The 23799-nt window shown below is 45.2% G+C and overlaps 2 protein-coding genes across 3 annotated transcripts in view; one reads left to right on the forward strand and one right to left on the reverse strand.

The window, feature by feature from the left end:
- The window catches only part of LOC130166872 (calpain-2 catalytic subunit-like), a 17253-nt gene extending 6635 nt beyond the window's left edge, over positions 1-10618 (forward strand). Inside the window, exons 8-21 of one of the 2 annotated variants that reach the window (XM_056372706.1) lie at positions 4184-4258; positions 4344-4504; positions 4629-4798; positions 5125-5136; positions 5270-5481; positions 5702-5738; positions 6438-6503; positions 6588-6645; positions 7336-7400; positions 8222-8290; positions 9476-9554; positions 9886-10002; positions 10084-10142; positions 10270-10618. In XM_056372706.1, coding sequence (XP_056228681.1) covers positions 4184-4258; positions 4344-4504; positions 4629-4798; positions 5125-5136; positions 5270-5481; positions 5702-5738; positions 6438-6503; positions 6588-6645; positions 7336-7400; positions 8222-8290; positions 9476-9554; positions 9886-10002; positions 10084-10142; positions 10270-10293 — 1204 coding nt within the window. In that variant the 3' untranslated portion in view covers positions 10294-10618. The remainder of the gene's footprint in view (positions 1-4183; positions 4259-4343; positions 4505-4628; positions 4799-5124; positions 5137-5269; positions 5482-5701; positions 5739-6437; positions 6504-6587; positions 6646-7335; positions 7401-8221; positions 8291-9475; positions 9555-9885; positions 10003-10083; positions 10143-10269) is intronic. The other variant, XM_056372707.1, reaches the window with a different exon arrangement.
- aars2 (alanyl-tRNA synthetase 2, mitochondrial (putative)) lies at positions 10619-23698 on the reverse strand. The gene is made up of 22 exons (XM_056372667.1): positions 23259-23698; positions 22717-22905; positions 22464-22609; positions 21538-21729; positions 21298-21442; positions 20981-21126; positions 20758-20866; positions 20495-20533; positions 20300-20414; positions 19970-20097; positions 19434-19572; positions 19176-19345; positions 18988-19101; positions 18699-18839; positions 18374-18511; positions 18200-18303; positions 17904-18012; positions 13981-14106; positions 13779-13889; positions 13489-13572; positions 11079-11192; positions 10619-10994 (listed from the first exon to the last, which is right to left on the reverse strand). The coding sequence occupies exons 1-22, from the start codon at positions 23625-23627 to the stop codon at positions 10827-10829; spliced, it is 3096 nt and encodes a 1031-aa protein (XP_056228642.1). The 5' UTR covers positions 23628-23698; the 3' UTR covers positions 10619-10826.
- Positions 23699-23799: the final 101 nt, after the last annotated feature.

The following is a 23799-nucleotide window of genomic DNA, read 5'->3' on the forward strand; positions in this document are numbered from 1 at the left end:
AGGTGATGAAGACATGAGGTGATTAGGACATGAGGTGATGAAGACATGAGGTGATGAAGACATGAGGTGATTAGGACATGAAGACATGAGGTGATGAAGACGAGGTGATTAGGACATGAGCACATGAAGACATGAGGTGATGAAGACCTGAGGTGATTAGGACATGAGATGATTAGGACATGAGGGGATTAGGACATGAGGACATGAAGATGAGGTGATTAGGACATGAGGTGATTAGGACATGAGGGGATTAGGACATGAAGACATGAGGTGATTAAGACATGAGGTGATGAAGACATGAGGTGATGAAGACATGAGGTGATGAAGACATGAGGTGAATAGGACATGAGGGGATTAGGACATGAGGACATGAAGATGAGGTGATTAGGACATGAGGTGATTAGGACATGAGGGGATTAGGACATGAAGACATGAGGTGATTAAGACATGAGGTGATGAAGACATGAGGTGATGAAGACATGAGGTGATTAGGACATGAGGGGATTAGGACATGAGGACATGAAGATGAGGTGATTAGGACATGAGGTGATTAAGACATGAGGTGATGAAGACATGAGGACATGAAGACGAGGTGATGAAAACATGAGGTGATTAGGACATGAGGTGATGAGGACATGAAGACATGATGCTATGAAGACATGAGGTGATTAGGACATGAGGTGATGAAGACGAGTTGATGAAGACATGAGGTGATGAAGACATGAGCACATGAAGACATGAGGTGATGAAGACATGAGGTGATTAGGACATGTGGTGATGAAGACATGAGGTAATGAAAACATGAGGTGATTAGGACATGAGGTGATGAAGACATGAGGTGATTAGGACATGAGGTGATGAAGACATGAGGTGATGAAGACATGAGGTGATTAGGACATGAAGACATGAGGTGATGAAGACGAGGTGATTAGGACATGAGGTGATGAAGACATGAGCACATGAAGACATGAGCACATGAAGACATGAGGTGATTAGGACATGAGGTGATTAGGACATGAGCACATGAAGACATGAGCACATGAAGACATGAGGTGATGAAGACATGAGGTGATTAGGGCATGAGGTGATGAAGACATGAGGTGATTAGGACATGAGGTGATGAAGACATGAGGTGATGAAGACGAGTTGATGAAGACATGAGGTGATGAAGACATGAGCACATGAAGACATGAGGTGATGAAGACATGAGGTGATTAGGACATGTGGTGATGAAGACATGAGGTAATGAAAACATGAGGTGATTAGGACATGAGGTGATGAAGACATGAGGTGATTAGGACATGAGGACATGAGGTGATGAAGACATGAGGACATGAGGTGATGAAGACATGAGGTGATTAGGACATGAGGGGATTAGGACATGAGGTGATGAAGACATGAGGACATGAGGTGATGAGGACATGAAGATGAGGTGATTAGGACATGTGGTGATGAAGACATGAGGACATGAGGTGATGAAGACATGAGGACATGAGGTGATGAAGACATGAGGACATGAGGTGATGAAGACATGAGGTGATTAGGACATGAGGTGATGAAGACGAGTTGATGAAGACATGAGGACATGAGGTGATGAAGACATGAGGTGATTAGGACATGAGGTGATGAAGACATGAGGTGATGAAGACGAGTTGATGAAGACATGAGGTGATGAGGACATGAAGACATGAGCACATGAAGACATGAGGTGATGAAGACATGAGGTGATTAGGACATGTGGTGATGAAGACATGAGGTAATGAAAACATGAGGTGATTAGGACATGAGGACATGAGGTGATGAAGACATGAGGTGATTAGGACATGAGATGATTAGGACATGAGATGATTAGGACATGAGGTGATGAAGACATGAGGTGATTAGGACATGAAGACATGAGGTGATGAAGACGAGGTGATTAGGACATGAGGTGATGAAGACATGAGCACATGAAGACATGAGCACATGAAGACATGAGGTGATTAGGACATGAGGTGATTAGGACATGAGCACATGAAGACATGAGCACATGAAGACATGAGGTGATGAAGACATGAGGTGATTAGGGCATGAGGTGATGAAGACATGAGGTGATTAGGACATGAGATGATTAGGACATGAGGTGATTAAGACATGAGGTGATTAGGACATGAGATGATTAGGACATGAGATGATTAGGACATGAGGGGATTAGGACATGAGGACATGAAGATGAGGTGATTAGGACATGAGGACATGAGGTGATGAAGACATGAGGTGATTAGGACATGAGGTGATGAAGACATGAGGACATGAGGTGATTAAGACATGAGGTGATTAGGACATGAGGGGATTAGGACATGAGGACATGAAGATGAGGTGATTAGGACATGAGGACATGAGGTGATGAAGACATGAGGTGATTAGGACATGAGGTGATGAAGACATGAGGACATGAGGTGATTAAGACATGAGGTGATGAAGACATGAGGACATGAGGTGATTAAGACATGAGGTGATTAAGACATGAGGTGATGAAGACATGAGGTGATGAAGACATGAGATGATTAGGACATGAGGGGATTAGGACATGAGGACATGAAGATGAGGTGATTAGGACATGAGGTGATGAAGACATGAGGGGATTAGGACATGAAGACAAAAAGCATATATACACTACTGGTCAAAAGTTTTAGAACACCCTAATTTTTCCAGTTATTTATTGCAATTCAAGTCGTGCAAGTCCAATGAATAGCTTGAAATGGAACAAAGGTCAGTACTGAACAGCCAGAGGTTAAAGAAAAGGTTTGGTTACCCAAAACTGAAAAATAATGTACATTTCAGAATTATACAAAAAGGCCTTTTTCAGGGAACACGAAGTGGGTGAACAATTTAAAGCTGTTCTGCAGCAATGAAGGTTGAATCAGCCTTGAAAGCTGGAGCTACTAATTCCTACAGGTGTTCCAACTTTTCTTGATTACATACAACCCCTCTGTCTGCATTAAAGCAGTGTTGGAACACACTGTGGTACCAGACCCTCATGAGCATCAGGTGAACAGTATTGTACTGCAGAAAGTAGTGTGTTGCTACAAAAATGGCAAGAAAAAGGCAATTAACAATGGAAGAGAGACAGACCATCATAACACTTAAAAATGTAGGTCTTTCCTACAGGGAAATTGCAAAGAAAGTCAAGGTGTCAGTGAGTACAGTTTTCTTCACCATCAAAAGGCTCAGAAACTGGGGGAAACTGTGACAGGAAGTGGTCTGGTAGACCCAAAGCCACAACTGAATCAGAGAACAAGTTTCTGAGAGTTAACAGGCGGCTCACAGGACAACAGCTTCAATAGTGGTCGTAGTAAGCAAGTCTCAGTTTCATCTGTGAAGAGAAGACTTCGAGCTGCAGGACGAGGACGACTTGCAGCAAGAAAACCATTGCTAAGATGTCAGAATAAGACAAAGAGGCTCTCCTGGGCCACGAAACACCGAAGACTGGAAGAAGGTGTTATGGACTGATGAATCAAAATTTCAAATATTCGGTTCATCACGCAGGATCTTTGTACGCCTTTTTCAACTCAAATTGCTTATTTGTTCTATTGTTTCATTTTAGAGTGCAATGACACAATAACCTGAATAATTTTCAGTAAAAAACTGGAAAAAGTGTGGTGTTCTAAAACTTTTGACCGGTAGTGTGTATAAAGTGTGTGACGGACTGAAAGTGGTTTTCCTGCAGCATCTGAACAAACTGATTAAGGTGACTTACTGAGTTACCTCACCAGGTATCTTGTTAACACTTGGAGCTCCTGTCAGTTTGTGTTGTCACCTGGCGCCTCCCTGCTGTCTCCCACAGCCGGGTGGAAACTGATCAGAGATAAATGATGACTGTTGCAGGTCACATCAGACCTCCTCAGAGTCCAGACTGATTCAGACCTGAACCCTAAGACCTGAACCACATGTTGATTTGATTCTGTGTGACATCACTTCCTCACGATGTCATCATCTCTGATGTCCTTCCAGAATAAAGCTCCAGAGAAACAGAGTCTGCAGAACTTCATTCAGAATCCTTTAGACTCACAGTAAAACATCATGATAGACTGCAGACAGGAGCTGATCACAGCTGATTCAGCTGCTGCTAATGGTACCCCAAAGCATCATGGGAGCTGCAGTTCCAGAACTGCTGGTTATAATATGTGTTTGTTTCTGACAGTTCGGCGCAGTGGCGTTACATTAGCGACGATGACAGAGAGCGTCTGAGCCATCGTTCAGAGGACGGAGAGTTCTGGTAAATATTTCATTCCTTTTTTCTTCAGACCACCTGAACTTCGTGGTGCTCTGGGTGAACTGACGCCCTGTGCTCTTGCTTGCAGGATGTCTTTCTCTGACTTCCTGCGACATTACTCCCGGCTGGAGATCTGTAACCTGACGCCTGACGCTCTGAGTGACGACAGCTTAACTAAGTGGGCTCTGAACAAGTTCGAAGGCAGCTGGAGGAGAGGATCCACTGCCGGCGGCTGCAGGAACTATCCCAGTGAGTGATCCTGTCAGACAGAGACCAGGTCCAGCGCAGGACCCACTGGCACCAAGTCTTTCTAGAGGCCAGTTCACCTCAGACCTTCAGTGGGTTCTTTGTGACTCCTCTGTTCCCTCCACAGACACGTTCTGGACCAACCCTCAGTTTGTGATCCGGCTGGATGAGGAGGACGACGACCCCGATGATGGAGAGGCCGGCTGCAGCTTTGTGGTCGGTCTGATACAGAAGAACCGCAGACGCATGAGGAAGATGGGAGAGGACATGCACACCATGGGCTTTGCTATCTACGAGGTGAGGACATGAATTAGACCACAGTATCTCTGCAGCTCTGTTAACGGTGCTAAATGTCAGTTTAGAATATTCAAAAAGTGACAAAAATGATCAACAGAAGAAGAAACAACAGGTTTGATGTTCTGTATTGTGAGATATCTGTTGTAGTTAGCATGCTAACCGCTACTCCAAGACCTCCTGTCTTGTAATACCACTATAGCGCTATAGTGAGTTACTGCAGTGTCCAGTCTGCTTCAGTCCAACATGAGAAGATGAAGAAGAAGCTCCAATGGGACAAAAAGAAAAGAAAAGAAAGAAGGTTTGATAAACTTCTTCTTCTGTTTCAGGTTCCTGACGAGGTACGAGGTTCATCATGTTCACTGATCGATCTTCAATCAACATCCTCAGTGTTTGCTTTCCAAAATAAAACTTCATGTTATTCTCTGTTAAATGTCCGGTCTGATCTGAAGCCACCTCTCATGTCTTCATCAGTTCTCTGGTCAGAGGAACGTCCACCTCAACAGGAACTTCTTCCTGCGTCACGCCTCCGCTGCTCGCTCTGAGACCTTCATCAACCTGCGAGAAGTCTGCAGCCGCTTCTGTCTGCCGCCGGGAGAGTACCTGATCATCCCGTCCACGTTCGAGCCGCACAAGAACGGAGACTTCTGCGTCCGAGTCTTCTCAGAGAAGCAGGCCGACTTCCAGTAGGTTTCCTTTCAGTGCTTCAGTAAGTCCAGCAGATCCAGGATCAGGTCTGGTCTGCTCAGTCCTGAAATACAGCTGCAGTCACACCTATGATGAACTGACTGAAGCCTCCTGCGTCTGATTGATTGATTGATTGATTGATTGATTGATACAGATGTGCTCTAGTGGCTGTGAGAGGAACTGCAGCTTAGACAGTTTCATGTGTGTTTGTTCCTGCAGAGAGCTGGACGACCCCGTCGAGTCCAGAGTGGAGAAGGTGAGAGACCAGATCCTGATGGAAAGGAAGTTCATGGAGTAAAGTGATTGTCAGTAAATGTCTGGGGCCGGTGGAACAAAACATCAGAAGTTAAGATTTTACCTTAAAGTCTAAATTATTATTTTAGTCCTTAAAATAAAAACAGTTGAGGGGCGTCGAGTAGCTCAGTTGGATGATCATCCGCCCCATGTGTAGAGGCTACAGTCCTCGCTGCAGTCGGCCCCAGGTCGAGTCCCGCATCGGACGGCCCTTTGCTGCATGTCATTCCCCCTCTCTGCCTCCCCATTTCCTGTCTCTCTCTACTGCACTGTCAATAAAGGCACAAGAAGCCCGAAAAAAATAACTTTAAAAATAAATAAATAAAAACAGTTGCACTAATCATCCTTAAGGTTCCCTTAAAATGTTCACTTATCTTAGTCTTAAACTTCAGGAATGACTTAAAGCCAGTTAAATAGTTGCACAAAAGACCTTAGAGACGAAAGTTCACCTGGTTCCTGCCAAAACAACGGGAGGATGAGATAACTGTGTTAATGGCACTTGTGATACTTGTGTTAACAAGAAAACATTTTAGGGGATTCTTTGCAGCTTAAACAAATCCCTCAGCTAAGGAGAAGTTAAAGTTAAGTTTCAGACTAAAGTAGAAAACTTAAGGTGTTTTGTGTAACCGGCCCCTGAAGCTTGAGTTTTGCTCTTTGACAGATTGAGATTGACGAGGACGATGTGGACGACCGGTTCAGAGGTCTGTTTGGACAGCTGGCGGGAGGGGTGAGCTGATGACATCATCACTTGGATTCATTTAAATGTCAGCTGTGTGACATCACACTCAGTCAATGTGTTTCTGTGCTGCAGGACTGTGAGATCAGCGCCTTCGAGCTGCAGAAGATCCTCAACAAAGTGGTGACCAAACGTAAGAGAACACCTGTGACCACGACCTCAGGTCCAGGGTCAGGTCCAGGTCCAGGTTCAGGCTCAGGTCCGGGCTCAGACTCAGGTCCAGGTCCAGGTCCAGGTTCAGGTCCAGGTTCAGGCTCAGGCTTAGGTCCGGGCTCAGACTCAGGTTCAGGCTCAAGCTCAGGTCCAGGGTCAGGTTAAGGTCCAGACTCATGTTCAGACTCAGGCTCAGGCTCAGGTTCAGACTCAGACTCAGACTCAGGTTCAGACTCAGACTCAGGTCCAGGTTCAGGTTCAGGTTCAGGTTCAGACTCAGGTCCAGGTTCAGGCTCACGCTCAGGTCCAGGGTCAGGTTAAGGTCCAGACTCATGTTCAGACTCAGGCTCAGGTTCAGACTCAGACTCAGGTTCAGACTCAGACTCAGACTCAGACTCAGACTCAGGTCCAGGTTCAGACTCAGGTCCAGGTTCAGGCTCACGCTCAGGCTCAGGTCCAGGGTCAGGTTAAGGTCCAGACTCATGTTCAGGTTCAGACTCAGACTCAGGTTCAGACTCAGACTCAGGTCCAGGTTCAGGTTCAGGTTCAGGCTCAGACTCAGGTCCAGGTCCAGGTCCAGGTCCAGGTCCAGGTCCAGGTCCAGGTTCAGGTTCGAACAGGATTTACCTGCAGACACTGAAGGAACTGTTGGTGTGTTTGTCTCTGACAGGATCTGACATCCAAACCAGCGGCTTCAGCATCACAACGTGTCGTAACATGGTCAACCTCCTGGATGTATCCTTCCACCACAGAAAATAAGTCCTCAGTACAGTGAATTACCCAGCAGCACTCTATGACAATATGAACCATGAATTTATGAACCATAAAGTTACTGAAACATGGAGGAGAAGAAAAACCACTTCTGAGTCCAGCTGGAGCATTCAGCAGCTCATAGGGTTCTCCTCTCAGTAAACGGTCGGACTGGGACCAGCCGCAACAATGACACTGATGGAGCCTGTAAAGATTTTTAAAACTTTATGGATGTTTTGACGATCCAACGGCTGACCAGGATCTAAGCTGGGAGTCCTCGGTCCAGTCCACCTGTGATCAGGTCTCATCTCTTTCTGTGTCTTTAGGCCTTTTTCAGATGACACCACATACAGAGGCCTGGCTTTGATCTTATTACTCCTCTATATCTTTACATGGGAAGCGGTTTGCTGCTGTGATATTGTTTAAAATCTCATCATTCTGATCACAACTGAAACAATTCATTGATTATATTATTATATCAACTATTTTGACAATCTTTTTAAATATTCTGTTTCCAGCTTTTTAAATCTTCATGTCACAGTGAAGAGAAAATCTGTTTCAGACATTTGAGTCGATAGAACTAAGAAACAAGCAAGCAATGAAAATGAATGTTCACACCGTTACATTAATGACTAACTCATCCCGAAGGTTCCGTCTCTGTGGTGTTCTTTTTGATTCCACCACCAGAGGGAGCCAAAGTTTTAAGTCCTCTGACCTGGGGTCAGTTTGATATGAACTGAGGCTGCAAAGCCTGTTGAGTAAAGCCATGATCTGAAGTTGTCTGAGATCCTGAACCTCAGCTGCAGAAAGACGGCAGTGGGAAACTGGGTCTGCTGGAGTTCAAAGTTCTGTGGACCAAGATCGAGAACTACCTGGTGAGTTTTAGATCAGAACATCATCATCACCAAGACACTGATTAATGGCCGACCTCTCCAGTCCGACTGACCTCAAACCAGTGACGCTGCCTTTACATTGTCAGTGCTTTAGACCCAGAGTAATGACCTTTCACCTTTGGCCACCAAAATTGAATCAGTTTGTCCTCGAGTCCAGATGAATGTTTGTGCAAAATATGAAGAAATTTTCATCAAGGTGTTTCTGAGATAAAACAATAAGACTCCTGCTGACTGAGGAACAGACTAATGTAGAACTCACAGTGGAACATTCACACCATCAACCAGTACGACTGTACATCAGTAACCTGTTGTTCTCTGTTCTTCTCTGCTGTTCTCTGTTCTGTGTTGTTCTCTGTTGTTCTCTCTTCTCTGCTGTTCTCTGTTCTGTGTTGTTCTGTGTTGTTCTCTGTTCTTCTCTGCTGTTCTCTGCTGTTCTTTAATGTTCTCTGTTGTTCTCTGTTGTTCTCTGTTCTCTGCACCTTTCTGGTCTCTATTGTTCTGCTGTTCTCTGCTGTTCTCTGTTCTGTGTTGTTCTCTCTTCTCTGCTGTTCTCTGCTGTTCTTTGTTCTCTGCTGTTCTCTCCTGTTCTCTGTTGTTCTCTGTTCTCTGTTGTTCTCTGCTGTTCTTTAATGTTCTCTGCTGTTCTCTGTTCTTTGTTCTCTGCTGTTCTCTGTTCTGTGTTGTTCTGTGCTGTTCTCTGCTGTTCTGTGCTGTTCTCTGCTGTTTTCTGCTGTTCTTTAATGTTCTCTGCTGTTCTCTGTTGTTCTTTGTTCTCTGCTGTTCTCTGTTCTGTGTTGTTCTGTGTTGTTCTCTGTTCTTCTCTGCTGTTCTCTGCTGTTCTTTAATGTTCTCTGTTGTTCTCTGTTGTTCTCTGTTCTCTGCACCTTTCTGGTCTCTATTGTTCTGCTGTTCTCTGCTGTTCTCTGTTCTGTGTTGTTCTCTCTTCTCTGCTGTTCTCTGCTGTTCTTTGTTCTCTGCTGTTCTCTGCTGTTCTCTCCTGTTCTCTGTTGTTCTCTGTTCTCTGTTGTTCTCTGCTGTTCTCTGCTGTTCTTTAATGTTCTCTGCTGTTCTCTGTTCTTTGTTCTCTGCTGTTCTGTTGTTCTCTGCTGTTCTGTTGTTCTCTGTTGTTCTCTGTTCTCTGCTGTTCCTTGCTGTTCTCTGTGACAGAACATTTACCGTGAGAAGGACGTGGATAACTCGGGGACCATGAGTTCCACAGAGATGAGGACGGCTGTGGAGGAAGCTGGTAAAACACAAACACTTGTTTTGTTCCTGCAGCTTCATGTTCTGAACTTTGACCTCTGAGCTTCACGACAGGAAACGACCTTCAGTCTCTGGGGAGCTGTGGTTCAAGTGAAATAGTTAAAGAAATATATATTTATATACGGATCATGTGAACATAGAACAGGACGGTGAGACACGAGGGAAACTGAATCCAACAGGACATGAAGACAACATGGCGGACGGGTCAAGGCTCAGTCCTCCTCCTCTGAACAGATGCACATACACATGTGGTCTGGTTCTGCTGCTGGTCTGGGTTCAGGGTCTGATCAGGTTCTGGTCTCTGTGTGTTTCAGGGTTCAGTCTCAATAATCCTCTTCATCAGGTCCTGGTGGCTCGTTACAGTGAACCAGATCTCACCGTCGACTTTGACAACTTTGTGGGCTGTCTGGTTCGTCTGGAGACCATGTTCAGTGAGTCCTCACAGATTCATCTCCATGATGATGATGATGATGATGATGATGATGATGATGATGATGGTTTCCTGTCCACAGACACGTTCAACACGTTGGACAAAGACGACTCAGGAACCGTCGAGCTGAACATTATGGAGGTGAGAAGCTTCAGATGTGACGAAGGTCACATGACTGGTGACCTCGCACTAACATGGCTGCTGGTCACATGACTGATGATTATGTATTCAGAGATTAAACTAACGCCCTATTGTGGTTCTCCTGTAGTGGCTGAATGTGTCTCTGCTCTGAAGAACCAGGACCAGGACCAGGACCAGTCTGATCCAGATCCTGGAAAAAGGGACGGAACAAATCTGCCTGAAATATTTTGCATGTGGTGAATGGAGTTTGTTTTTATTCTAATCATGAGGGAGAGGGACGTTAGTGAGGTCATCATCGCCATCGTCATCATCGTCATCATCGTCGTCACACTATGATGTCATATGAGGCGTCACCACAGGTTTAAAGTCTCTGTGTTTAGTTGGTTTTTAACTGTTTATTGTTGTTGTTTACTTTGATAACAAACTGTAACGACCTTGTTAAAAATAATGAATAATAAAGATAATTTATAACAGGATCAATCTGAGATGTTTTTATTTCTTTTAAAACAAAGAAATGTTCAAGATATCCGTTTAAAAGAATGAACCTTCACACTTGAGCCTGCCATCCAATGAGGGGATGCTAGCTGCAGCTGGGGGCGGGGCTTAGAGTAACCTGTACAGCATGTTGTGGCCTCCGCTAGGAGGTGCTGTGAGATCACTATGATGTCATCTCTTTTCATGAGGTCATCGCTGCATGTTCTGGCGGGCGAACTCCTCTGCCCATCTCAGAGCCTCGGTGATGTCATTGCTACTCCCTGTTCCCTTGGCAACCAGCGTTGAGCCCCCGGCGCTCCCCCTGAGGTGACGGCACACCGCAACCGCCCAATCAGAGGCCGGGAGAGACGTTGAGTCCTGAGGAGGGAGAACACAGCCAATCAGAAGCTCCGAACGTGACACATGCCCCTGTGATGTCACTGACAGGTGAGTTTTGATTACCTTGGGAACCTGGCAGGCACACAGAACCTTCCCAGAATGCCTCTGGTGAGCGAGCAGCATCACATGGCTGAGAGGAGAGAAGGAGCTCAGCTGGTTCACCGTCTTCATCACAACCTGAAACATCAGGGCAGGTGGTGATGTCACAGTGATGACATCATACAGTCACCACCTCCATACAATTTCATTTGAATTTTTTCATTTTGCCTCCTCTCTCTCTTCTGTTGATTTTTATGTTGCGTCTTGTCTGTTGTCTGTTGTTGTTTACTGTTTACCTGTGTGTTATTGTGACCTTTTGTTTTGGTCTTTGTGTATTTAAACGAGACGTCAGTCGACTCGTAAAAAGTCTCAAATGTAGTTTACAAAAGATCTGAGACAGAAAAATAAAATATCATTAATATCATGAAACGGTTTGTTTGATTTTTCCATGTGGGCGTTAGAACTGAGTTATTTTATTCATATATGTATATATATATATACACACACACACACACATACACACACACACAGTACTGTGTATACATATACAGTCAAGCCCAAAATTATTCATACCCCTGGCAAATTTTGACTTAAAGTTACTTTTATTCAACCAGCAAGTTTTTTTTTGACCGGAAATGACACAGGCTTCTCCCAGAAGATAATAAGACGTCGCTAAAGATGAATGGGCAAAAATACCAGTGGAGACGTGCAAAAAGCTGGTCAGCAATTATAGGACGCGTTTGATTGCTGTAATAGCCAATAAAAGGCTTTTCTATCGATTATTGAGAAGGGTATGAATAATTCCGGGCTTGACTGTATGTGTGTATGTGTGTGTATATATATATATATATATATATATATATACACAGTACACACAGTACTGTGCAAAAGTTTTAGGCAGGTGTGAGAAAACGCTGTAAACTAAGAATGCTTTCAAAAATTGAAGTGTTAATAGTTTATTTTCATCAATTAACAAAATGCAGTGAATGAACAGAAGAGAAAACTTAATCAATATTTGCTGTGACCCTTTGCCTTCAAAACAGCATCAATTCTTCTAGTTTCACTTGCAAACGGTTTTTGAAGGAACTCGGCTGGTAGGTCGTTCCAAACATCTCGGAGAACTAACCACAGATCTTCTGTGGACGTAGGCTTCCTCAGATCCTTGTGTCTCTTCATGTAATCCCAGACAGACTCCATGATGTTGAGGTCAGGGCTCTGTGGGGGCCGTACCATCACCTCCAGGACTTCCTGTTCTTTACGCTGAAGATAGTTCTTAATGACATTGGCTGCAGAATAAATTTGGGGCCAATCATACGCCTCCCTGATGGTATTGCATGATGCATAAGTATCAGCCTGTATTTCTCAGCACTGAGGACACCATTAATCCCGACCAAATGTCCAACTCCATTTGCAGAAATGCAGACCCAACCTTGACAGGAACCTCCACCCTGCTTCACTGTTGGCTGCAGACACTCATTATCGTTCCGCTCTCCAGCCCTTCGGAGAACAAACCGCCTTCTGCTACAGCCAAATATTTCAAATTTTGACTCATCAGTCCAGAGCACCTGCTGCCATTTTTCTGCTCCCCAGTTCCTGTTTTCGTGCAAAGTTGAGTCGCCTTGTTTTTGCTTTTTGGCTGAAGCTCTTCCATGAAGATCACTTCTGGCCAGACTTCTCCGGACAGTAGATGGGTGTACCTGGGTGCTGCTGGTTTCTGCCAGTTATGAGCCGATGGAGCTGCTGGACATCTTCTGATTTCAAAGGGAAATGAGCTCGATGTGTTTTTCATCTACTGCACTAAGTTTCCTTGGCCGACCACTGCGTCTACGATCCTCAACGTTGCCCATTTCTTTGTGCTTCTTCAAAAGAGCTTGAACGGCACAAACCCCAGTCTGCTTTGAAATCTTTGTCCAGGAGAGACCTCGCTGATGCAGTACAACTACCTTGTGTCTTGTTGCTGTGCTCAGTCCTGCCACGGTGTATGACCTGTGACATGAAACTGTCTTCCACAACCTCACCTTGGTAGCAGAGTTTGGCTGCTCCTCACCCAGTTTTAAGCCTCGTACACAGCTGTTTCTGTTTCAGTTAATGACTGTGTGTCAACCTACATGTGAAACTGATGATCATTAGCACCTGTTTGGTATAATTGGTTGATCATACACCTGACTATAATCCTACAAAATCCCTGACTTTGTGCAAGTGTACCTGTAAGAATTGATGCTGGTTTGAAGGCAAAGGGTAGTAACACCAAATATTGATTTGATTTAGATTTTTCTTTTGTTCGCTCACTTTGCATTTTGTAAATTGATATTTTATCTCTGTTTTTTATTTTTGATCTTTTTATGAGTGAACAGTTTAATCCAGATCGTGTGTAAAGATAAATTATTATTAGTAGTAGTTTATACAGTTAGTTAATACTTCAGATTGTTCTCACCGACAGAGAGTCTGTCTCCACCGAGTCCACCAGAAGATCCTTCCTGCCGTTCTTCTCCAGCAGAGCCTGAGCTCTTCCTGCAGCCTGAGCAAAGCATGATGGGAAAACACACAGTCAGAGCGGCAGAAAAAACATGGAGGACAGGAGACTATCCACCAGGTGGAGACACCAACACATTCCACCAACTGTTTCCCATCAGCTGATTAATGTCAACATAACAACCCAGACTTTGTTTACTCCTCCCTCAGCTGATTGGGTGATGCTCAGGTGTGTCTCGTGTGTCTGTTCACCTCTCTGGTCTCCAGCTTCCTGACGATGGTGTTACTGGTCCTCTGCAGAGCTCTAAGTCGACCCTGCAGCTCTCTGCGCTGCCACTGAGGGACGGGGGTGTTATCTACAGCCTGGCAGACACAGCACAGGGTCAAACTGCAGCGGCTACACAGCATGTCATCATGTCTGACTGCTACAGTGCATCTTGGGTAGTATACCTACATCAGAGAGGATTCCCACATCCTTGGCAAGACGCTGGGCGGAGACAATAGTGGCAGGGGCGGAGCCTGTCAGTCTGGCTGAGAGAGAGTCCACATCCCGAGACAAAACCTGAACCGCCTCCCGAGCCTGAGAACACGGAGGGTTTAAAGGAGCATTTGATTTATTTTATCTTCAGATATGACAGTGGAGATGGACATCACTCTGTAACATCTGTAATACCTATAACACAGTGGCGATCGCTCTAAGATGCAAGGGAAGCTCAGCTTCCCCTAAAATGTCAACAAAATAATTGGTCAAATATGTGCTGTTGTGTGAACATTTCATTGACTAAATATGCGCTAGAACACGTTCATCTTTTGTTCAGAATCAGCTCCTTATCACAGGTAACTGACAGGACTTCTTCTCCTTCCTCCCCGCAGCGCCACAGAGCTTTACACAGTGTAGACGCCGAGCGTCTCCTGACGTCACTGGGGAAGCAGAGAGTGGGTTGTTCCACTGCAGCCAAACTAGACGGTCATTGGATAAATGCTGGGCTTTGTCCCGCCCATCGGACGCTCAGCGTCTCTGGGGGTCTATGGGACAGTGGGCTGGCCCGGACGCTCGGCTTCTGCATGATGATTGGATGATCTGTCTGAGGCTGAGTCCCTTTTAGATTGACAGCGAAATGAGCGAATCAGCGATCTTGAAGTAAAAGCATCCACCGGAGCAGTTTTCAAGTTTTTCATTCCGTTGTTCGGAGTTGATCTGGAGACGTTACTGATCCTCAGCGACTTTGTCTTTGTTAAAAACAACTAGCGTTGTGTTTGGCGACTCTCTTCTGTCACTCTGCGAATTTACATTTAAATAAACGGACACATTTTATGATGTAGGCCGAAAAATTAGCTTCCCCTCATTATAAGACCAGCAGCCGCCACTGCTATAACACCTGTAACATCTGTAACACCTATAACACATGTAATATCTGTAACACCTATAACACCTGTAACATCTGTAATATCTGTAACATCTATAACACCTATAACACCTGTAACATCTGTAACACTTGTAACATCTATAGCATCTATAACATCTGTAACATATATAACACCTGTAACACCTGTAACATCTATAACATCTGTAACACCTGTAATATCTGTAACATCTATAACACCTATAATATCTGTAACAACTATAACATCTGTAACATCTATAACACCTGTAATATCTGTAACATCTATAGCACCTGTAACATCTGTAACATCTGTAACACCTATAACACCTGTAATATCTGTAACATCTTTAATGCCTGTAATATCTGTAACACCTGTAACATCTGTAACACCTGTAACATCTGTAACACCTATAACACCTATAACATCTGTAACATCTATAACACATGTAATATCTGTAACACCTATAACACCTGTAACATCTGTATCACCTGTAATATCTGTAACATCTATAACGCCTGTAATATCTGTAACACCTGTAACATCTGTAACATCTATAACACTTGTAACATCTATAGCATCTATAACATCTGTAACATCTATAACGCCTGTAATATCTGTAACACCTGTAACATCTGTAACATCTATAACACTTGTAACATCTATAGCATCTATAACATCTATAACACCTATAACACCTGTAACATCTGTAATATCTGTAACATCTATAACACCTGTAATATCTGTAACATCTGTAACACCTATAACACCTGTAATATCTGTAATATCTGTAACATCTATAACACCTGTAATATCTGTAACATCTGTAACATCTATAACACCTGTAACATCTGTAACACCTATAACACCTATAATATCTGTAACAACTATAACATCTGTAACATCTATAACACCTGTAATATCTGTAACATCTAACACCTGTAACATCTGTAATATCTGTAACATCTATAGCACCTGTAACATCTGTAATATCTGTAACATCTATAACACCTGTAATATCTGTAACACCTATAACACCTGTAATATCTGTAACAACTATAACATCTGTAACATCTATAACACCTGTAATATCTGTAACACCTATAACACCTGTAACATCTGTATCACCTGTAATATCTGTAACATCTATAACGCCTGTAATATCTGTAACACCTGTAACATCTGTAACATCTATAACACTTGTAACATCTATAGCATCTATAACATCTGTAACATCTATAACGCCTGTAATATCTGTAACACCTGTAACATCTGTAACATCTATAACACTTGTAACATCTATAGCATCTATAACATCTGTAACATATATAACACCTGTAACACCTGTAACATCTATAACATCTGTAACACCTGTAATATCTGTAACATCTATAACGCTTGTAATATCTGTAACATCTGTAACATCTATAACATCAATAACACCTGTACCACTGTTACACCTGTAACATCTCTAACACCTGTTACACCTGTAACATCTGTAACACCTGTAACATCTGTAACATCTATAACACTTGTAACACCTGTTATATCTGTAACATCTATAACATCTGTAATATCTATAACACCTGTAACATCTGTAACACCTGTAACATCTGTAACATCTATAACACTTGTAACACCTGTAACATCTATAACACCTGTAACACCTGTAACATCTATAACACCTGTACCACTGTTACACCTGTAACATCTATAACACCTGTTACACCTGTAACATCTATAACATCTGTAACACCTGTAACATCTGTAACATCTATAACGCCTGTAATATCTATAACACCTGTAACATCTGTAACATCTGTAACACCTGTAACATCTGTAACATCTATAACACTTGTAACACCTGTAACATCTATAACACCTGTAACACCTGTAACATCTATAACACCTGTAACATCTATAACACCTGTAACATCTATAACACCTGTACCACTGTTACACCTGTAACATCTATAACACCTGTACCACTGTTACACCTGTAACATCTATAACACCTGTTACACCTGTAACATCTGTAACATCTATAACACTTGTAACACCTGTAACATCTATAACACCTGTAACACCTGTAACATCTATAACACCTGTTACACCTGTAACATCTATAACACCTGTAACATCTGTAACATCTGTAACACTTGTAACATCTGTAACATCTATAACACCTGTTACACCTGTAACATCTGTAACATCTATAACACCTGTAACATCTGTAACATCTGTAACACTTGTAACATCTGTAACACTTGTAACACCTGTAATATCTGTAACATCTATAACATCTGTAATATCTATAACACCTGTAACATCTGTAACATCTGTAACACCTGTAACACCTGTAACATCTATAACACCTGTAACACCTGTAACATCTATAACATCTGTAATATCTATAACATCTGTAATATCTATAACATCTGTAACATCTATAACATCTGTAATATCTATAACACCTGTAACATCTGTAACATCTGTAACACCTGTAACACCTGTAACATCTATAACACCTGTAACACCTGTAACATCTATAACACCTGTTACACCTGTAACATCTGTAACATCTATAACACTTGTAACACCTGTAACATCTATAACACCTGTTACACCTGTAACATCTATAACACCTGTTACACCTGTAACATCTGTAACATCTGTAACACCTGTAACATCTATAACACCTGTAACACCTGTAACATCTGTAACATCTATAACACTTGTAACACCTGTAACATCTATAACACCTGTTACACCTGTAACATCTATAACACCTGTTACACCTGTAACATCTGTAACATCTGTAACACCTGTAACATCTATAACACCTGTAACATCTGTAACATCTGTAACACCTGTAACACCTGTAACACCTGTAACATCTATAACACCTGTAACACCTGTAACATCTATAACACCTGTTACACCTGTAACATCTGGCTGTGGAGAAGACAGACAGGCGTAACATCTTTCACTGACCCGTGTGGCATCCTGTCCCGTCACAGCGATGATGCGACTGATTCCTTTCACCATCTGTCTCTCAGAGACAATCACCAGATCCTCTATAGCTCCGGTCTGAAGCAGGTGACTGAACACAGAGAGAGAGGCTGCAGCTGAGACAGGGTTTAACACCTGGTTTACATAAAGGTGACCTGGAGGAATTACTGTCACTGTTAGTGTGGAGAACGTCTCTGTGTGACTTCTTTGTACACTGTGTGTTACTGCTGTTTCTGAGTGTGTGCAGGTGAACAGGTGAACAGGTGTTTCAGTCTCACGTTCCACAGCAGAGCTCCACAGACGTCTCTCTGTCTGTATTGTCGTCCAACAGCTCAGAGACAGGGACCGCCACCGACACCACCCGAACCGGGTCAGGATAGACCTGCAGAGACAGACAGTCAGTCAAACAGACAGACAGACAGACAGAACACCTGGAGACAGTCTTAGCTCACCTCGTCCACTGTCCTCAGTCCCCTGATGCTCCTGGCTGTCTGCAGAGGAAGCTCCTGGCTGTGGACGATCTGATTGGCTGAGACAATGTCGTTAACACACTTCTCTACCTGCTGCAGCTGAGAGATGCTCAGAGAACCCTGAGGAGGGAAAAGACAAGACGTCACTGTGACAAGTGATGAAGCAAAGCAGCACAGGTGAGTGATGAAGATACTGGAAATGCAGCATGTGACCAAACAGGAAGTCCCAGCACCTGCTGCACGTCACACAAGGTGAGCAGGTGAGGAGAGTCAGTTAGTTAGTCAGGTAGGTAGTTAGTTGTTTCACCTTAACACTGAAGTCAAAGCGCAGGCGATCAGCTGACACATGAGACCCTCTCTGTTGGACTGAAGGACCCAGAACTGTCCTCAAAGCAAAGTTCAGGATGTGAGTCGCCGTGTGTTTCACCATACAGGACAACCTGTGCACCTGGGGGGGCAGAGAGGGGGGGGGGGGGGGGGTGGGTGGGGGGGTCAGCAATGTTCATTTATAACAGATCACAACCTGATGATTCACCGAGTGGTGTTACAGGACAGAGAGCAGGTTTACTACATCCAGGATCTGGGTTCATGTTTACCTGGTCCAGGTGTAGCTGGACCTGGTCCCCGGTCTTTAGGCTGTCAGCTGCGGTCACCTGATGGACCACGTACCCCCCCGCCAGGACCACATCCTCTACGGGGAATGGCACGTCCTGAGAGACAGGAGACACCTGTAGTCAGACGGCAGCTACCCATGATGCATTTCTTATATGAGAGGGTGGCTCACCTGCTGTCCGTCACGGGTGAAGTAGCCGCAGTCATGTGACTGCCCCCCCTGCTCGGAGTAGAAACAGGTCTGGTCCAGGATGACCCCACAGCGCTGACCCTCAGTGACCTCCGACACCAGAGCCTGACCATCGTACAGAGCCAGGACTGTCGCACGGCATGCTGGGAATACTGAGGAGAGACAGACGAGGTTACCTGTCTGGGCCGAGCACAGAGGGTCAGGTGTGTTACCTGTGCAGGTGGGAGTCAGTCCTCGTACTATAGCGGTCCTGATCCAGTCTGTACTGGTATTTGAGGCCGTCATCGGTGTGAGGGACGGCGAGACGCTGAAGCTCCGCCAGACTGAGGATGTCCAACATCACCTGAGACCGCTCACCTGACTGCTCACCTGACGCCACCTGACACACACAGACAGCTGTTTGATGACATCACCTCACACACAGACAGCTGTTTGATGACATCATCTCACACACAGACAGCTGTTTGATGACATCATCTCACACACAGACAGCTGTTTGATGACATGATCATCATCTGAGACCAAATGATCCGATTCTGATCCTGAATGAACAAGTAGTTTGATCAAACAGCCCTTCACAGTAAGAGCCCTTCAGAATAAGAGCCTTTCTCAGTAAAAGCCTTTCAGAATAAGAGCCCTCCACAGTAAGTCATGCAGCGCCTTCATGATAGGGAAAACAGGTGCATTGTGGGAGCTAATGTCCCCATAAGTCTGTAACCTGCTGGAGCAGACAGCGGACTGTTTCCATGGTAACACACATCAGAGTAAAGCCTCACCTTGTGGTTCTCTGCGATCAGTCGGTCCAGTTCCTGAGGGTCCACCTGGACTCCTTTCTCCTCCAGAATCAGGTCCACCAGGTCCAGAGGAAAACCCAGGTCCCTGTGTAGAGACCAGGCCACCGATGCTGGGACACAGTACAGATTTATTACAGACAGGACCAGAGACCAAGGTCTGGGTCCTCTGGTCTCAGACCTCCTCCAGAGTCAGACTGGACCAGGACCAGGAGCCTGACCACGACCAGGAGCCTGACCAGGACCAGGACCTCCAGTGCTGCTGCTCTTTAATATCTGTGGATGGGAGTTGTAGGAAGTGAGAGGTGAACTGACCAGGGAAGACTCCATGTTTGTAGTCCATCTTGTTGAGCGTGCGGTGGATCAGCCTGCTGCCCTGCTGCAGAGAAGACAGGAAGTGATCCTCGTTCTCATTGATGACGTCCATGATCTGAGGGAGGATCAACTTCCTGTTACATAATCCAGCTGATCATTGTCAAACTCATCAATAAGTGAACCACGTGGACTCACCCGGTCTGCCTCCCTGTGGAGCTCCGGATACACGTCACCCTGAAACGGAAGGGGACAGGTGACAGGTGACATCACTTCCTGTCTCTTCTCTCAGTTTTTGTTAGATTTGATCAGATCTCTGAAGATAAATAAAACCTCACTAATCATTTAAATATTCATGATGTGATGTCATCAGTTCATAAAGGTGAAGTGATGACATCACAGCATCCACACAGGTGTGTCGTGGTCACCTAGTCAGAGGCATTATGGGAGATGTATTTTACCAGGGTGTGGACGACGGTAGGAACCAAGCTAGCCAGCGCTCCCTGAGGAGCCTGAAGAACCTCGACACAGAACCGAACCGCACGCCGCAGAATCCTCCTCAGGACCAACCTGACACACACACACACACACACATATATAAAAACAAACAGCATTGGTGGTTTGTTTTTACAACCAGCTGATTGGCTGTCCAGTGCTCTGACAGCTGATTGGTGGACGACTCACTCAGCTCCTGACATGCCTGGATGAACTCCGTCAGCGATGCAGACTGACAGAGTGCGGATGTGGTCCGACACCACCCTGTATGCCATGTCCACCTTCCCATGGTCCGCTGCACCCATCCTGCCGCTGTATGGCCCCACCCTCGACCTCTGAGGACACACACATCACCGTGACAGATGTATCACCCTGACAACCAACACATCACCATGACAACATGTGTCGGTCCTCGCTACATCTGCTCCCTCATGGATATGTGGTGGCATCACCACACCTGGTCTACCTGGTGTCATGGAGGACTAGCTGGTGTCATGGAGGACTACCTGGTGGATGTCGTGGATCAGGGGGGTGAACAGGTCCGTGTCGTAGTTTGATCTCTTTCCCTGCAGAACGCTCACCAGTCTCTCCAGTCCCATCCCAGTATCCACACTGAACTGGGGCAGCAGCCGCAGACTGTTGTCCACCTCCCTGATCTCACACACACACACACACACACACACACCATCAGAGAAACCCCCTAATGAACTGAACTGGTTTGATGTGGTCTAGGTGTGTGTGTGGACCTGTTGTACTGCATGAAGACCAGGTTCCAGATCTCCACCACATCAGGACTGTCAGCGTTGACCAGCGACGCAGCGTCTCGTCCCCCAACATGGTCGTAGTGGATCTCGGTGCAGGGGCCACAGGGACCAGAGTCCCCCATCTCCCAGAAGTTCTCCTTCAGGCCAAACGGCAGGAGGTGACTGGGGGGGACCCTGAGGAGACATCAGTGACATCATCACTGACATCATCTGACATCATCACTGACACTGACATCATCACTGACACTGACATAATCTCTGACATCATCACTGACATCATCACTGACACTAACATCATCACTGACATCATCACTGACACTGACATCATCACTGACATCGACATAATCTCTGACATCATCACTGACATAGACATCATCACTGACACTGACATCATCACTGACATCATCACTGACACTGACATATTCACTGACATCATCACTGACACTGACATCATCACTGACATCATCACTGACACTAACATCATCACTGACATCGACATAATCTCTGACATCATCACTGACACTAACATCATCACTGACATCATCACTGACACTGACATCATCACTGACATCATCACTGACATCATCACTGACACTGACATAATCTCTGACATCGACATAATCTCTGACATCATCACTGACATAATCACTGACACTGACATCATCACTGACACTGACATCATCACTGACATCATCACTGACACTGACATATTCACTGACATCATCACTGACACTGACATCATCACTGACATCATCACTGACACTAACATCATCACTGACATCATCACTGACATAATCTCTGACATCATCACTGATGACGGTCCTGGTCCCTCTGACTGGGTGTTCTCAGACCAGGACCTGGTCCAGCCTGTCCCCCTTCACTTTCAGACACCATCTTTAGGCTCGTACCCGATGTCCAACCAGATCTGTCGAGTGTCCTCATCAGCTGTTAGACCTGATGCAGCGTCGCCAGCAAAGTAAGACACGTACAGTCTGTCAGCAGGTATCCCATAATGCTCTGTGAGGAGGCTCCATGCCATCAAGCACGCCTCCTCCTGAACACAGACAAAAAAAATCAGTTTTTGGACAGTTTTCTCTCCCAGTGTAAACAGGCAGTGAACCCCCCCCCCCCGTAAACAGGAAGTGACCCTCTCCCTCAAACCTTGAAGTAGTCTCCAAATGACCAGTTTCCCAGCATCTCGAAGAAGGTGTGGTGGTACACGTCCCGGCCCACGTCCTCCAGGTCGTTGTGTTTGCCTCCGGCTCGGACACATTTCTGACTGTTGACCACTCTGCGGTATGACGCCATGTCACTGCGGGGGTCCACCGTCCCCAGGAAGATGGGCTTGAACTGAAACAGCCAAAGAAGAAGACAGCCATGTGTGTTTGCAGTGATTGACTAAACAATCAGGTCAAAGGTCACATCAAGACCGATTACAGAGCTAGTATTAGTGGACCTGACTGACCTGACCTGCTGTAAACCCTGAGCTTTCACTCTAACGTCACTCAGTCGTAATCAGTCTCAGTTCGTGTTTGTTAATTAACCTGAATACTAATTACACAGTCAGTTTGTCATCAGTCAATGCTGCGTTCACAGGACTCTTATTTTGAAATCGTTAGCTAACAGCCACTAGCTTGCAGCGGGTCTGAGAAACAGAACAGACCAGACCGGACCGGACCGGACCGGACCGGGTCTACACTGACCTGGTTCATGCCGGCGTTGACGAACAGCAGGCTGGGGTCTCCTCGGGGCCGGACCGGAGACGATGGGACCAGCAGATGTCCGTGTTTCTGGCGGAAGAAGTCCAGGAAGGTGCTCCGGATCCCGGCAGCGGAGAGCTCCGGAGGACAGCCGCTGAAGGAGCGAGCTGAGCGGACAGAGAGGAGGCCCGGCGGCCCGCTGAGAGGCCGAAGCCTCCGGAGCAGCAGTCTGAACATCTGGACCGGATCAAACTGAGACAGACCCGGAGACACACTGAAACCGAACCATGTCACCCCTGTCAGACTACAGATGGTTATGAGGTTATGATGCGCATGCGCACTCTGACCGCCTCTTCTTCTTGTAATGAACATTAAACAGGGAGAGCTTCACCGCCACCTGCTGTTCAGACTGCTCAGTCCTCCGATCATATATCGATAAACACCAATGTATTGATTCTAATCATCGTCATCAGGTTCTCTCTCACACACGTGAACCGTTGAATAATAATAAAATATTTACACTGTGGTATCACTGTCACGTGTT

This window comes from Seriola aureovittata, chromosome 3 (assembly GCF_021018895.1).
Source record: "Seriola aureovittata isolate HTS-2021-v1 ecotype China chromosome 3, ASM2101889v1, whole genome shotgun sequence".
Taxonomy (NCBI): Eukaryota; Metazoa; Chordata; class Actinopteri; order Carangiformes; family Carangidae; genus Seriola; species Seriola aureovittata.

Excerpts from the sequence above, each read along its gene's own strand:
- aars2 (XM_056372667.1), bottom strand. The coding sequence starts at position 23,627 with ATGTTCATTACAAGAAGAAGAGGCGGTCAGAGTGCGCATGCGCATCAT. Across the intron at positions 21,730-22,463 it reads CAGATCTGGTTGGACATCGG|GGTCCCCCCCAGTCACCTCC; the intron begins GTACGAGCCTAA and ends ATGTCTCCTCAG. Across the intron at positions 14,107-17,903 it reads CGGGACAGGATGCCACACGG|GCTCGGGAGGCGGTTCAGGT; the intron begins GTCAGTGAAAGA and ends CCGTGTTCTCAG.